This window comes from Micromys minutus (genome assembly GCF_963924665.1).
Source record: "Micromys minutus genome assembly, chromosome: 1".
NCBI lineage: Eukaryota > Metazoa > Chordata > Mammalia > Rodentia > Muridae > Micromys > Micromys minutus.
This window is the reverse complement of record NC_137969.1, coordinates 70817569-70832895: the sequence shown is the minus strand read 5'-3', so window position 1 is coordinate 70832895 and position 15327 is coordinate 70817569. Positions and strand designations below refer to the sequence as shown.

General features: G+C 45.4%; 1 protein-coding gene across 1 annotated transcript; it reads right to left on the bottom strand.

Moving 5' to 3' along the window:
* Positions 1 to 348: 348 nt before the first annotated feature.
* Positions 349 to 14038, bottom strand: FCGR2B (Fc gamma receptor IIb). The gene is made up of 7 exons (XM_080938637.1): positions 13907 to 14038; positions 9422 to 9442; positions 7939 to 8196; positions 6420 to 6674; positions 5674 to 5796; positions 1135 to 1172; positions 349 to 1038 (listed from the first exon to the last, which is right to left on the bottom strand). The coding sequence occupies exons 1-7, from the start codon at positions 14007 to 14009 to the stop codon at positions 952 to 954; spliced, it is 885 nt and encodes a 294-aa protein (XP_080794763.1). The 5' UTR covers positions 14010 to 14038; the 3' UTR covers positions 349 to 951.
* Between the last annotated feature and the right edge of the window lie 1289 nt (positions 14039 to 15327).

The following is a 15327-nucleotide window of genomic DNA, read 5'->3' as shown; positions in this document are numbered from 1 at the left end:
TATCATTTACTCAAGGAATTCACTCCTAGCCTTAGGACAGGTAAAAATAAGTCAGGTCCTTACCTTATACCAAATTCAAAAAGAACTATTTAAGTTCAAATCTTTTCCAAAGTGTTTAAAAATCTTAGATGAATTTGGTAAGGTTTCAAGGAAAGATAACAAGTAGGTTTTTATTGAACTCTTGAGATTCAGAAAGCCTTCTCCAGGTTGTAATGACAATGCCATGGGCCTGGGTAATTCTTTATTAACATACGGTTCTGGAGGCTGAGCAGTTTATAACTGAGGAACCAGGATCTGGAAGAGGCTTTCTTGCTGTGTCATTCATGGATTAAGAAGAAGGAAAGCAGAGCAGGTCTGTCATGAAGATCCTACCTAAGATTCTTATGTCTTCCCCAGAGAAAACTTAGCTCGTTCCCCAAGATTCTTCTCACAGAAGACCAACAAACCCCAGAGAGCTCTGTCTATACTCCAACCATTGCGGCCTTGAAAAAAGTAAATAGAATGGTGTTTTTACAACATTTTACTAGAAAAGTATCACGTGATCTTTACAGAAAAAAAATTAAAAGTATCAAAGTTTCTTGTGAAGAAGTGTCGCTTTTGACAGGCTGGTACAGGTCTAGTTTATCATCGCTGCGATTATGTATCCTAACATTAATTGTTTCCCTTAGCATGTAATATAAGCAGTTCCCATGTGGCTGTAGTCTCTTAATGGCGGTAAGTTGGTTAATTTTATTGGCTGTGTGGATCTATACAGAAGAGTCTTGAGTTGGGAAGCTGTAAGGTACGGAGGTCAGTACAATCCACCACTGGGAACCAACATCGTAGTGTCTGTTGGTTTCCGGACTCACATAAGTGACTCTGGATGTTTCCTTTAATATCTAAAGCATTACTTAGACCAGAAGACACTCGATCCTGGCCTTTCTGGTTTGCTCTTCCCAGTCCCAAGGGAGACTAAATGTGGTTCTGGTAATTAGGCTCCGTTTCTTCATCCGGAACTTCCGGGTGCTGGAGAAGTGAATAGGCGATCGTATTCTCAACCTAGAGAAAGCAGGAGTGAGGCGTGAGAGCTGCAGGGAGGTCACGGGGAAGGCGGGTGAACGGGGACAGGGCTAGGACATGGCTGGGCTCCCTCACCTCAGTTTTGGCAGCGACTTCGAGATCAGAAGGGTTGGCTGTGGATGAAAATAAGCGATCAGCTTGGGCACCACGGGAAAAGAGGACCTGATGTGCTTGCTACTGAGGCTGCAAAACCAAAGCTCAAAGCAAAGAGCCACGAAAGGCTTGCCAACCCCAACCCAGGCTATCGGACTAAGCAGTGCTGCTTCCCTGAGCATCTTGGAACCCAGCCCTCCCTGCTGGCCGTACTGGCAAAGGGAAAGGAACACCGAACACCGCCACATGCCACGTTCTTTTCAGAAAAATCGCTCAACTTTCCTAGCAGCAGGCTAGGCAGCTTTGAGGCTTTGAGAGGTTGGGGAACGGAGTACAGAGGGTTTAGATCAGAGTGAAATCAAGCCCCGATGTTTGCCTTCTCAAAGGGAGAGAAACAGTGGGACAAGTGTAGTTAATTCTTGCTAAAGCACTGGAGAAATGGGTATGCTACGGCATTAAAAAGAAAAGAAGAGCAGAGAGGGAGAAGGAGGGAGGAGAGAGGAGAGAAAGGGAGGGGAAGAAAGAGGGAAGAATGAAAAGAGCAAAGAAAAAGACAACGTTTCTCTGATATCCCAAACACCACATTATCTTCTAATTTTACCCAAAGTTCCCTTTGCCAGTAGGAAAAGCAACCCCAGTATTTATAAACCATCATTTTGGAAAGAGGAGGAAGAGGTTGCGACCATATCTCGAGTCTCTTCCCTTGCTTCCTGAACACAAAGCCCTATTTGTCATGTTCCAAATTCTGCCCCACAACACATTCAGAATTTCCCCCTTGTTAGATATCTCTTAGCAATCCCAGCAGCTAACTGCACCTTTAGGGGAAACCCATAGCTCTGGTGCCAGGCTGGGTACATGCCTTGTGAAATGTGTTTATACCAGAGTAGACAAAGCCAGACAAGAAAGTGAGTCCAGTTGTGATTAGACATTTTTTTTGTAGACCTGGTTTGATCCTAGACATGGATCTACAGCCTGGCTGAAGAATGCAAACCTTGCTCAAAGCCAAGCTAAGTGAATGCTATTTTGCTCAAGCTCTCATACCTGTTGGCTTTGCTCTGAGTCACACTCTAGCCCCCTTAAGTGGAATCTATAAGAAACTCCTTCTCCTGCCTATGTCTGCTGTCCTGGCAGCCTCTAGGGAACTCCACTTGCCTTTATGCTCTGTCTTTCACTTCAGGGAGGCAAGTGCCTCACGCAACTCCCACTCCTATATTCTTCCTCCTGTACCAGGGTTGAAAGGTCACTGGCTTTCAAATCTCAAAACTCTAAGAGTCTAAATCACTCATCTACCCACTTATTCCTTTCCCACTATGGGGAGTGACCTACTCCAGAGTCAGTTGTATCATGGTGGAAGATCGGGCCAATGTTTTATAAACCATCATAAGTCGGCCTTAGAGCCACAGTGTACTGACAAAGTGAATCCTGTGAATAGCTCTAATCCCCCAAAATGTCCTCAACTCCAATCTCTCAATAGGTTACTAAAAGCTGAGTTGTACCATGCTTACCACTACTTCTACACAAGGACACATTCCTGAGAAAAGATCTCCAGGGTTCAGACCTCTTTTTTGTCCCTCCTTAATCCTATTGACCTCTGTCACACAACTGCTAACCCTATCCTTTGGAGCTCTGCACATCTTCCCCCAAACAACGCAAATGCCTTTGCAGTCCTGTTCTGGGAATGTGTCCAGATTCCTTGTTTCACTCGAGTTTAGTCACAGCCCACCCTCTTCCTCTCTCTGGAATCCTCTTCTCATCTCTAGGGAGATCCTCCTTAGGCCCAAGAGTTAGACTCAGAACTGACCAAGAGATTTGAGCCCCAGCCTTCTCCCACGGCTCCTCCCTCTCCTGCACTCCCACTGAACTCACATGAGCTGCTGCTTGTAGGCTGCAGTCCACATGGAGGCACTGAGCCCCCAGAGGGCTGTCTGTACTCACCCCGTTCCACGGGAAGGGTTTCTCCCATTTCCCTGTGATCAGGGTTTCCTGGGAGAGCTAGGAGGGGCATGTAGGAAGTTAGTAGGATTATGGGGTGAGCCCTGAGACATCAGGATCAAGGACCAGGGTCAGAACAGAGTTAAAAGCAAGAGAGACCTTCCCCTTAACAACATTCCTCTTCCCCAATTCCCAGCTCTCCTGCCTAGGAACGTCTCCAGCCCACAGTGACTAACTCAAGAGAACACCAGGGGTGTGTGACATAGAACACTCCACTATGTCTTTCCTGGGTTTGTCCAGTCTTTTAAAGGTGTCATCTTTTGGCTGGGTGTGATGGAGAACACCTTTAACCCCAGCACTCAGGAAACAAAAGTTGGATCTTTTTGAGTTTGGGGCCAGCCTGGTCTATACAGTGAATTCCAGACCAGTGAGGGCTACAAAGTGAGACCCTGACTCAAAGAAAATGGTGTAATCTTTCTCTCTGTATATCTCAACATTTACTTATCATCCACCACTGAATCCCTATGAACCAATGTAAAGTGTGTTTTGAGGTAGTAGGTATTAGTTAGTAGTAGTATTTCCCCTTTCTCGGTGGCTTCCATTGACCTGCCTACAACATTCCTCATTTCCATGCCTTGGCCACAGTTCCTAGAATGCTCTTCCACTTTGCCCAGCTACTGTCGACTGTGGTGACATCACCCTTCTCCACAGTAGTAACAGGTTATAGCTATGTATTCTTTTTTAAATGAATGATTTGTTTATTTTCATTTTATGGAAATCTGTGTCTTTCCTGCATGTACATTTGTGTGAAGGTGTTGGATCCCCTAGAGCCAGAGTTACAGACAGTTAGGACCTGCTGTGTGGGTACTGGGAATTGAACATGGTTCCTCTGGAAAAACAGTGTTCTTAACAACTGAGCCATCTCTCCAACCCCTACGTATATATTCTTTGCTTTCTTGGAGGCACTGGTACAAAGTCCTTGGCTTCATTCATTGACCTAATACTCCTATAAGGTGGATCCCCTAGTGTTTTTTACTCTCCAGACAAGTGAAATGAGGTCCAGAGGTTGAGTAACTTACTTAACATTATAGATCTGGTGAGCTGTGAGCTGAGATTTGAGCCACAGCAATCTGGTCCCCTGTGTGTATTTCGATCACAGCATCACACTGGCTCCCCAAAGAAACCTTCTGTAACTGTCCCAGTCAGGCTACCTGCCACTGTTTGGATCTGATATGTCCATTAAAACCTCATGTGTTAAGTACTTGGTCACCAGGTGGAAAGATTGGGAGGAAGCCAACACTTCAGTGTTTCGGGTCTAGTGGGAAGTCTTTAGGTCGTTAGGACATGCTCTCGAAGAAGAAGATTGTGGGATCCCCGGTCTGTTCCTTGGTCTCTTCTTATTGGCCTTAAGTGAGAGTTTTGTCCTGTTGTGTATGTATGATAGTATAGCTTGGCTAGGCCCAAAGCAATAGGGCCAAGAGAATACGGAATGAGTCTACAAAATGATGCTCATATAAACTTTTCTGTTCACTTATATATATTTTAAGATAGAATCTTGAACTTGTTGTCCTCCTGTATGCTAAAATTATGTATATTTACCACCATGCCCAGCAGTCTTTTCCCTTCACCCATGGATTATCTGAAGTTCTTCATTACACTGACAGAAAGCTGACAAACACACAGGTCTATTTTATATTTTAGACAGAGCCTTGCTGTTTAGCACAGGCTGGCTTCAAATTTATCCTTTGGTCAAAAAGAGCATCAGAACCTTTGGGGAAAAAGTCTTTTTAAGGTATTTATTGTTGTGGGGGTGCCGTACACACCATAGGCCATCTTTGAAGGTCAGAGGACACCTTTGTAGAATCAGTTCTCTCTCTCTCTCTCTCTCTCTCTCTCTCTCTCTCTCTCTCTCTCTCTCTCTCTCTCTCTCTCTTTCTCTCTCTCTCCACCTTAACTTGGATACCAGAGATTGAACTAAGATCACAGGGCTTGCACTGTAAGCATTTGCACAGGCTGGACCATCTTACTGATCCTGGCTTCAGACTTTGGTTCTTCTGCCTTACTGTCCTGGGATGACAGGAATGTGCTCCGACCTCCAGCTCACAACCATGTCTTTATTATTCCATTGCTCTCATCCCTTTTTATAAGTGGGGGCTGGAGAGATGGCTCAGTGGTTAAGAGCATTGACTGTTCTTCCAAAGAACCTGAGTTCAATTCCCAGCAGCCACATGGTGGCTCACAACTATCTGTAATGGAATCCAACACCCTCTGCTGGTGTGTCTGAAGTCAGCAACAGTTTAACATACATTAAATAAATAAATCTTAAAAAAAAAAGTATCCACTCATGCATCTGGTATTCCCCACAATGCTGAGAGCTAACTGGGAATAAAAGTGGAACTGAATGCCTACAGTGTCCAGCACAGTTCATGGCACATCGTCAAGTTTGTTCAAGTCATGTTTATCAGATGAGTTTATAAGAAGATGAATGAATAGGATGGGACAATATGAAAAGCAGATGAGCCTCTAACCCCTAGCTAGCCCCAGCTAAGTAGGAAGTGATAATAAGGGGGACCAAAGAGAGCCACCAACCTGGAACCTGCTTTTTCTTGAGATAGATTAAGGATACTAGGATAATAACAATGGCAGCTACAGCAATTCCAGTGACAGCAGCTACAATTGTCAATACCGGTAACGACCTGCTGGTTTTGGGCCCTGGAGAAGACAGATATGATGACAGGTATTAAGTACTTTCCGGAATCCATCCCTCCTCCAATGCTATGACCAGTTGCTGTGTCTAGTTACTCATAGGTGTAATGCATTTCCCTGAAACCTCATAAACATAGGTTTAGTGGACAGACTTGTGCCTCCCCACAAACCAAGTGTTCCCACCAAACTAATGAAGGCACACTGGTAACAGTGTAGGAGCAGAGGGGACAGCCCTCAGAGGTAGTGGGGAAGCTGGATCTGAAGCCTCCCAGAGTTGGTGGTTCCACCACTGTCTAGAGCATGATATGCCTTCAAGAATGAACAGCTGTGACGTGAGAGACAAGAAGTTAAACTTCAGCTCTTAGGAATGTCTAGGAGCTCGGAGAACCTACGCACCAACAAGGCTCTGCTCCACTGCTGCCCAACAGCCTTGTCACCCACCACTTGCACAAGAAGAACTCTGGGCAGAGCCCACTTTCCATCACTTGACAAGGCCTTCACAGGTCTCTTCTCCTCAAAGCCCAGCGTTGCTGCTGTGGCACTCCTAGACCTCCATGTGGAACTATATAACTTTAGCCTTTGTTTATCTCCCCTTCTCCTTTTCCAGCATCTTGACAGAGTCCACATACCTTGGACAGTGATGGTGACAGGCTTGGAAAAGTATGCTGTCTTTCCTAGATTTCCTTTGCAGTAGTATTCCCCACTGTGACTGTGGTTGACTTTGGGGATAGAAAAAGTACTATTGTGATGATGATACTTCACAGATTTTCCATTATGGAAGAAGGAGATCTTGCTCAGTGGTTTGTCCTTCCAGCTATGGCACCTTAACATGATGCTTTCCCCTTCCTCAAACACCAGCTGAGGGGTCTGGAGCAGCAGCCAGTCTGAAAGACACAAAAGGACCATAGGACTCGGAGGGTCAGGTCACTCTTCCTAGCGTTTGACATCAGGCAGTCTTTATCTCTGATTCTAACACCCCTCATTTGGGAGCTCTTCGATCTTGGGCAAGAAAGTGAAGGCTTCTGGGCCTTACTTTCTCCATCTGTGAAAATGGGTGTGATCAGATTTTGCAGCAGTTCATGGTCCACAACAGGAATCTAAGACACATGCATGCGTCCCTTCCTCTCCTAAGGGAAGGATGAGCAAAAGAGATGGGGATGTAATTTCTCCCTTCCTGGCAAGAAGGACGAAGGAATTCAGTCTGCCCGAGGAGACAAGTATGAAGCAGATACAACAGCCTTCTGTTTGGGGGATGGCAGAACATCTTGAGCCTCCAGAAATGTCAGTTTCTCCAGTGAATAGTAATGCATGTAGGACCATGGTCCAACAGGGTGAATAGTAATGCATGTAGGACCATGGTCCAAGGGTGGGGAGTGAACCAGTAGCTCGCTGTGGGCACACTACTGAGGAAATCTGGGATCGCTAATGTGTTCACCAGCCACTACTGTTGGAGGGGGAACCTACTTATTTTGCCAGGAACCTTGTAAAATCATTGTTCCACTCAGCAAAGATTTAATGAGCCCTCCCCTGTTTCAGATACTGCAAATATGGAGAGAGATGAGAGACAGCTTTTCACTTCAAGGGCCCACAAGCTGGTTAAAGAAAAAGCAAGTCAAGGACCCACCAGAACTGCAAGGGTGAGAGGGAAGGAAAATGCCTGTGCTCCCTGGAACCTCCTGGGGAGAGGCCTTCGCACCCTCAGCTGAGCAGATGGAAATGCTGAACTCAAGGTTAGACACATCAGTCAGAGTTATGTAGACAGTTGTTTTCTGGGCCTGGATTCAGGTGTGGACTATTGGCCTTTTTCTGGGTGTCATGAAATAGAAGGGTTTCTATGAAATAGCGACTTCCTTTTTCTGTCACATTCAGCTGCCTGTATCCTTGACCTCTCTTGCTCAATCATGGCTACCACAACAAACAACTGTTCACACAATTTCTCAGGAATTCGCACGCCCTCCACATGCATGCTAAGCACAAGGACTGGCGAAAAGGGAAACGAGTGGACAAAAGGCCCTTTAAGCAGCCCCCTGTGATGCTTCCCAGAAACCAGCCCACCCCCTTTCCTGCAAACTGTGCAGTAAGCAGATCCGCCCCCTCCACCCCCAACTTCTCCGTATCCCAGTTCCTCCCCGGCCAGCCTTTACTAACCCGAAATCACTCCCAGATGTACAGGGTCACTGAGGCCAGTCTGCTCCATTTGGCACCGGTATTCTCCACTGTCATTGACTGTGGCCTTAAACCTGTAGCTGACTTGGACCTGGCTCCAGATGGACCTCTCGTTGTGAAACCACTGGGTAGAAGAGTTCCCAGGGTTGTGGGTCCCTTCACATGTCAGCGTCACCATGTCTTCCTTGAGCACTTGGATCCATGGGGGTTCAAGTTTCACCACAGCCTTCGGAAGATCTGCTGAATTTCGAGAGAGGGGGCAGTATGAGGTGAGGGAGCCCCAAGAGCCTAAGCAGACCCCAAGTTTCAGCTGAAAAAGGCACCAGCGTTCTTACTGAAGGTGCTAAGGGTAGGATCAGGCCCAGAAAGCTTCTTCCATTGAATTCTCTACGTCTTCCATCCTGTGAGTTCCAGGGAATGTAATTGATGTTCAACAGGGTAAAGCAAGAGAGAAGATGGCAGGGGGCAAAGGAGGCATCCCAGAAATATCTCTCACCAAGATATATTTGCTTCTCTTCTCACCCTCTCCGGTCACTTGTCCTCCCCCCCTCCCCCCCCCTGCATGCAGATGGATCTCTAGTTCAGGAGAACAGGGTATGGACCATTCTGTGTTGTCTAGTCTTTTGTCAACTTGACATACAAATTAGAGTCATCTGAAAGGACAGGACCTCCGTTGGAAAAAGATCTTTGTGATGGTTTGAATGAAAAGGGCCCCAATAGACTCACAGGAAGTGGCACTATTAAGAGGTGTGGCCTTGTTTTTGGAGGAAGTGGGTCAGTGGGTTGGGGCTTTGAGGTTTCAGATGCTCGAGCCAGGCTCAGTGTCACTCTCTCTTCCTGCTGATCCAGTTGTAGAACACTCAGCTACCTCTCCAGCACCATGTCTGCCTGCATGTGGTCATTCTTCCCACCATGATGATAACGGACTGAACCTCCAAAACTGTAAGCCAGCCCCAATTAAATGTTTCTGTGATCATGGTGACTCCACACAGAAAACGAAACCCTAACTAAGGCAGCCTTCTTGCTACAGCACATTAGAATTCACTCCTCCTATCTAATGCTCCCCTGTGCCCATTAACCACTTTGTCTTCATTCTTACCTCTCCTCTACCTTTCCAGGCTCTGGCCATTCACTCTCTGCTTCTTTGAGTTCAACTTTTTAAAAGCTCTCAGTTTTACTTAGAGAGTGAAAGGCCATTGAGAACAAGAGCAGTTTGTGATAACTGGCCACCCCTCACTCTAACAGAACTAGAAGAGTTGATATACTAGCTAGTGTGGCTTTTTACCTCTTCCTCCCCAGACAGGGAGAAGGACAGGGCATCTTCTGGGAACAGTGGTCCTTTCCTGGTCCTGACCTGATACTGAGCCTGGTTTCTGATACATTCAGAGTAGCTCTAGACAGACAGACCATTGAGGGAAGAGGGGGTGACACAGAGAGAGTGAAGAGAAATGAAAAGAGGACTTACCATGAGTCCCAGCAACAAGATCTGTAAGAAAGGAAGCAAGCATCAGCCAGGGCCTTCTGCACTGAGACATGCGTGCCCAGACCCAGATCCCCAACTCATCCCCACAGCCCAACCCTCATGGCATAGCCCTTCCTTGGGACTTCCTGAATGAAGCACACCTTCAGAAATAATTAAGCCCCTTCCCCCTTAAAATGTGTGCTGTGACACTTTCAAGGGCTGAACACCTTTGACTGATAAGGTCCCCATTGAAGTTTACATATGATTGGTGGTTTAGTACCTCAGACTTTGCCAAAGTTCATCCTAGGAGTAGGGTTTTTCTTTCATGGGGAGGGACTACAAATCATGTAGATAATCCATAATCTTTGTTAAATAATAGAAAATACTCATAACAAAATACTATCACCTTGGTATATATGTCCTTGTACATACACATACATACATACACACACACCATGTGTGTGTATGTTTGCATACAGACAAACAGTAAAGAGACCATACCAGAAGAGTGTGTTCTCTAGCCTGATTTTTCACTAAGCAACACAAGATCTAATAGCTCAGTCTGTTTTCTATTGTCATTTTAGCATTTGTGCCCTATCCTACAACTGACTTTCTTTGGATTTACTTCACATCCTCATTACTTAAGATTTATGTCTTCCAGTTTTTGCTGCTAGGCAAATTTGCTAGGAAAAAGAAATTATGGACGGAAAGCATGGAACTAGAAAGATGGCCCAGTATTTAAGGGCATAGGCTGCTCTGCCAGAGGACTTGGGTTTGATTCCCAGCACCCACATGGTGGCTCATGACCATCTCTAATTCCAGTTCCAGGGGATCAGACATCCTCTTCTGGGCTCCTCAGGCACCAGGCACAAAGAGGGAATGTTCCCTAAGAAAGATGGATGGATACTTGTCAACCCTCTGGCTGAAAATTACAGTCTGTTTAAAAACAAACAAACAAACAAACACCCTCGATAATGAACACAGCTGAAAATGAAGGCAGCTGCCGTATTCTGGAAGCTTGTTGATGCCAAGCCGAACAGCAGGAAGTGAGACCGCACACAGAATTCACGTAGACTTTACCATTGTGATGGTTAGTCCACATTAGCAGCTTGACTAGATTTAGAATCACCATGGAAACACCTTTCATTGTGTCTTCAAGGTGTTTCTGGAAAAGTTTAGCTATAGTGCTAAGACCTACCTTGAATATGAATGTTCCCATCCAATGGGCTAGGGTCCTAGCTCAGATAAACAAGAGAAAAGGAGGAAGGCAACTATGTACTAACATCCACCTCTGTTTTCTGAAGATGGGTATAAGGTGGCCAGCCAAGGTGCCACTATGCCTTTTCACCACAATGCCCTCGAAAGATACGCCAGAATAAACCCTTTCTTAAGTTGCTTTTTCCTGGTGTTTGGACAAAGCAATAAGAAAGGGAAGTAATATGACCTTGCAGAGACAACCTTACCTTTCTCTACTTTGATTCCCTGGCTTATAAATGGAGATGATGACAGCAGTACCCATGCCATAATTGTTGTAAGGACTCATGACAGTCCACATAAGGCATCTGTGAGGTTCCGAGTGTGCCATGTGGGCGCCTTTTAAATGATCATAGGCCAATTTCCAGAGTAGGCTGTTTAGCTCAGTAAACAAAGAGGGCTCATTCTGGAGCCAACAGTGCTGAGTCAGACTAATTGGGACACAGGAAGTCCCGGAGATTAGTAAGAAGGAGATGGTTACCGGTGATCTAGAACATGTGTTAATGGCCTGTGCAACATCTGGCTGTGTCATGCCCTGACTTCCTCATCTGTACTGAAACTTCTCTTAGAAGCTTTAGCTACGCAGCCCAACGCTGCACCTCAAAGGCTTGTCATTATCACTCCAAACCACACTAACTTCAGAAGCCACAAAATGAAATATTCCAGGCTTCAGGCACAATCGTCCTCCAGGCCTCTTTGCTCAAGTACAGTCTCTACAACCATCTGAGCAACCCCCATCACTTTCTACCTGTACGTTTACCTACACACATATGAACACACACAAACACACACATGTACACACTCATGCACACACATGCACACATGAACACACACATAGGAACACACACACAAACACACGCATGAACACACACATGAACACATGCACACACACACACACACACACACACACACACACACACACACGCCTCATGTTCATCATTATCATCACCTCATGGTAAATCCCTTTATCCTTTTCTTGCTGTTGTTGAAACAAGGTCTCATGTAGCCCAGGCTGGCTGCAAACTTCTCATGTAGCCCATGCTGGCCTTGAACTACAGTTATTCCTGCCTTTACTTCTCAAATACTGTAGGTAGGTCACCTTCACTTGTTTACCCTTTGACTCCATCAAGTATACCTGTACTCCATCATGACTCTGCTTGCTCATCTGCATAGACAACGGGAAGCAAAGAAGACACACACGTGAGAGAAAGCTAAGAGACAAGATTGGGAAAACTTGGCATCTAATGAAACATGCGTTTGATGAAAATGGATAACCAGGGGAAAGGTGGCTTTGCTCATGCAAATAGAAGTATTAGAAAGATAAGAAAATGTGTAAGGAAATGATGCTACATTGAATTTTGAATGTAAATTTATGTTGGGCTGGAGAGAGATGGCTCAGCAGTTAAGAGCTGAGGAGTTAAGAGCAATTAAGAGCTCAGGGCCTCTGGAAGAGCAGCCAGCAACTGGGTCCTGAGGTCCTGAGTTCAAATCCCAGCAACCACATGGTGGCTCACAACCATCTGTAATGAGATCTGATGCCCTCTTCTGGTGTGTCTGAAGACAGTGTGTATATATATATATAAACTAATAAAAAATTAAAAGATAAATTTATTTCTGGGCTGACAAATGTATAGGTGTCTGGTCAACAGGCAGGGAAATGGAAGCATACAGAGGAAGGACAAATAAATTGGTGAAGCTGGTGACATGGAAGTAATTGCTAAAGACCCCGAGGACGTAGGACTGGAAAGGGGGATGGCATAGTGCATGAAAAAAGAGAAAGCAAAACAAAACCAAAATTCAAAGATACGCACAAGAGGGAAGCTATCATTCATGATTCGTTCTCTACATTAATGGCAGTAGTGAGAACTCTGTTCATGTCCAGTGCTCCCTGTAAGGAGCATGAAGACCTTGTACTTTAGGGCAGGAAAACTGTTTTGTTTGCTGATATGGCCCTAAATCCAGAACAGCATCTGGCACAAAGAACTTTAAGACTCAGCAGAAACACGGGTAGTAAAAGCCAAGTGCAATGTGCATGCTGCCTGGCTCAGGACAATCCACTGTGAAAGAAATTGAATGAAGTGAGGATGTCCTAAGTGTGGAGGGCCAGAAAAAAAAAAGTGGGGGGGGGGGAATGAAGATTTACCAAAGGAAAATGGAAGAAAATATCATTTGGGGAGTTTTCACTAGGGGATGGATAGCCATACAGCACAAATAGAAAGCTGGCCTTCCCGTGTGAAATCCAAGCTATCTGGTATCAAATATATATATTTGGCATCATATATGCATATATGTGTATGTGCACACATATTATATATATATATATATATATATACACACATACATATTTATACGTATTTATTTGGGCAGCTGAGGTCTCTCAGAGCTGACCAGATTTCACTATGAGTCATACCATGTAACTTGGGGTGGATGGGGATCTGTATGCCTTCTTCTCAGAGGTATAGGTAGATGCCCCAGGAACTGAGCTTAGAAGATGCTCCTGCAATAGGACTCCCTTACCAGGCATCACCCAAATTCTTCTAATGACTTGGCACCATCAGTTTCTATCCTCTGACCAAAGATGAGACTAGGACCAGAAAAAGCTTTCTCCATCTCAGCCTAAGACCCTGACCCTGACTTTCTCACTAAGCAGGGCCATGGTCTATGCAATGAAGGAAGCATGAGAGACTTCTCTGGAGATTTTTCCCCAAAACTGACAACTCCAGACTTGTCCAGGTTTGTGAAACCCTCAACCCAAGTTCCCAGGACAACCCAGACCTTCCTACACCTCTCCTTATATAATAAAGTGAGGCGGGCTGTTCTTCTGATAGACAGAGTGGCTTCATAGACACAGGAATGTCCACTGCCACCCCTCCAAAGCATCTTTGAGCTTTCCCCCAACCCTTGTCTAAAACAGTCCTAGACATCTTCCCTAAGATTTGGTCCTGTGTGAATCACAAATTCAAAGAGAAACTGGTCTTTGAATTGCCCACTCAAGTCTAGGATGCTAGATTTCAATCAGAGGAGGTGAGGGTGGTACCAAGAGACAGGAAAAGAAGAAACAGCAAAAACTCCTACCAGCTTTGATTTCTCAAAGGCCAGTCAGGTTGTTACATTCAAAGTATTAGCTGCTACTTACTCCTGATTTTGCTGACATGTTTCCTATGCCATGTAGGTCCATCCAACCCCAACCCAGGTGTCTTTGCCCCTGCCTCCCTTCCGGAGGTCCCGACTTACTTAGCATGGCTGTCCACAGTAGCACATGGTACAAAGTCCACGAGAGCACACTAACAGTCCAGTTGCTCTCCATAGAGAGTGGCAGGAACGACAGGATTCCCATCAGACCTGGAGTGAACCAGCTGCAGGCACAGGCTTCTCCTCAGGCTTGGCAGATTGTGCCCAGAGAACAGACAAATTCTGAAGTTCAAATGGGGAAGTGAAAAGAAACGGTCTGTTTAATCATGGGCTCCTCCCCTTCCACCCTCTTTCCTTTCATCCGTTCCCTATTAGAAGATTCAGGACTGACCAGAATAAGCTGGATTCAGCTCAAATCACACATAATTTTTTTTTTTTTAAAGAAACTGAGAAGCAGCTCCCTTCCTGTTCTCCTGGAACCAAAGCTGACCTGGGCCTCTGGTAAGGAGAGGAAAATAGTCACCCAAACTCAGTCATTTGCCTCAGTCTGTGCCCCTCAAGAAAGGTGATGGAGTATGGTTGGCAAGAATCTTTTGGAGGTTCAGTCTGTGGGATCTGAACCCCTTCAGAAACTGAATAAAGGTACCTGAGACCACCCACCACCACGTGGGTTTTTCAGGCCCCAGCTCACTGTTGGATTGTAGACCAAAGGCTAGAACAGCAGCAGAACAGAATCCTTCCCTTCCCCCTCCACTTGATCCTCTCTAAGTACCCAGTGAGCACCAGTTTGTCCCCGTAATCCTGATCATACCCTCACATGCCCACCTACTTTTCTCACCACTATGGCATGGTCAAAGATCATAGGTTTCCAAGCTGTAAGAGCAAGTTTGAGCATCAGAACTTCTGTAACATGAAGATCATCATTTCTACCCATTAAAACAAAGTTTCTCAACTTCGGCAGCAATGGTTTTATTTTGAGCAGAAAAGCGGTTTTTTTTTTTTTTTTTACGAAGTGTGCTGTTATATAATCCAGGCTGGCTGGAACTGGCCGTGTAGCCCAGGGTACCCTCAAGGTTGACCTCCTCCTATCTCAGCCTCCACAATACTGAGACAGCCACCATGATGGCTGTCACATAATTCTGGTGAGGGCTTGCCCTGTGCACTGTGGGATGTTTAGCAGCACAGCCTGCTGCTACCCATTAGATAGCAGAAAATTTCTCAGTAGTGAAAGAAAAGAGACTTAAGGCTTTAGTACGTATTCCTCTAAACAAGGTAGTTTAAATTGTCACTGGTCAAGGTTTTTGGAAAACAAAAGGGACTATGAATGCATCTAGAATGGATGCTATTTTTGTTTTCCTTGCTTCCTATCAGCATCCCCAGATGATGCAATGCTTTGGGATGAGTCTTGGGGAGCTTTTCTGAGGCCTCTTTCCCAAATGCTCTTTCAGGAAGCAAGCTGTAATACTAAAGGAAATGACATTATAAAACCGTCTTACACTCACTCTGTGGTCTTCAGAAACCTT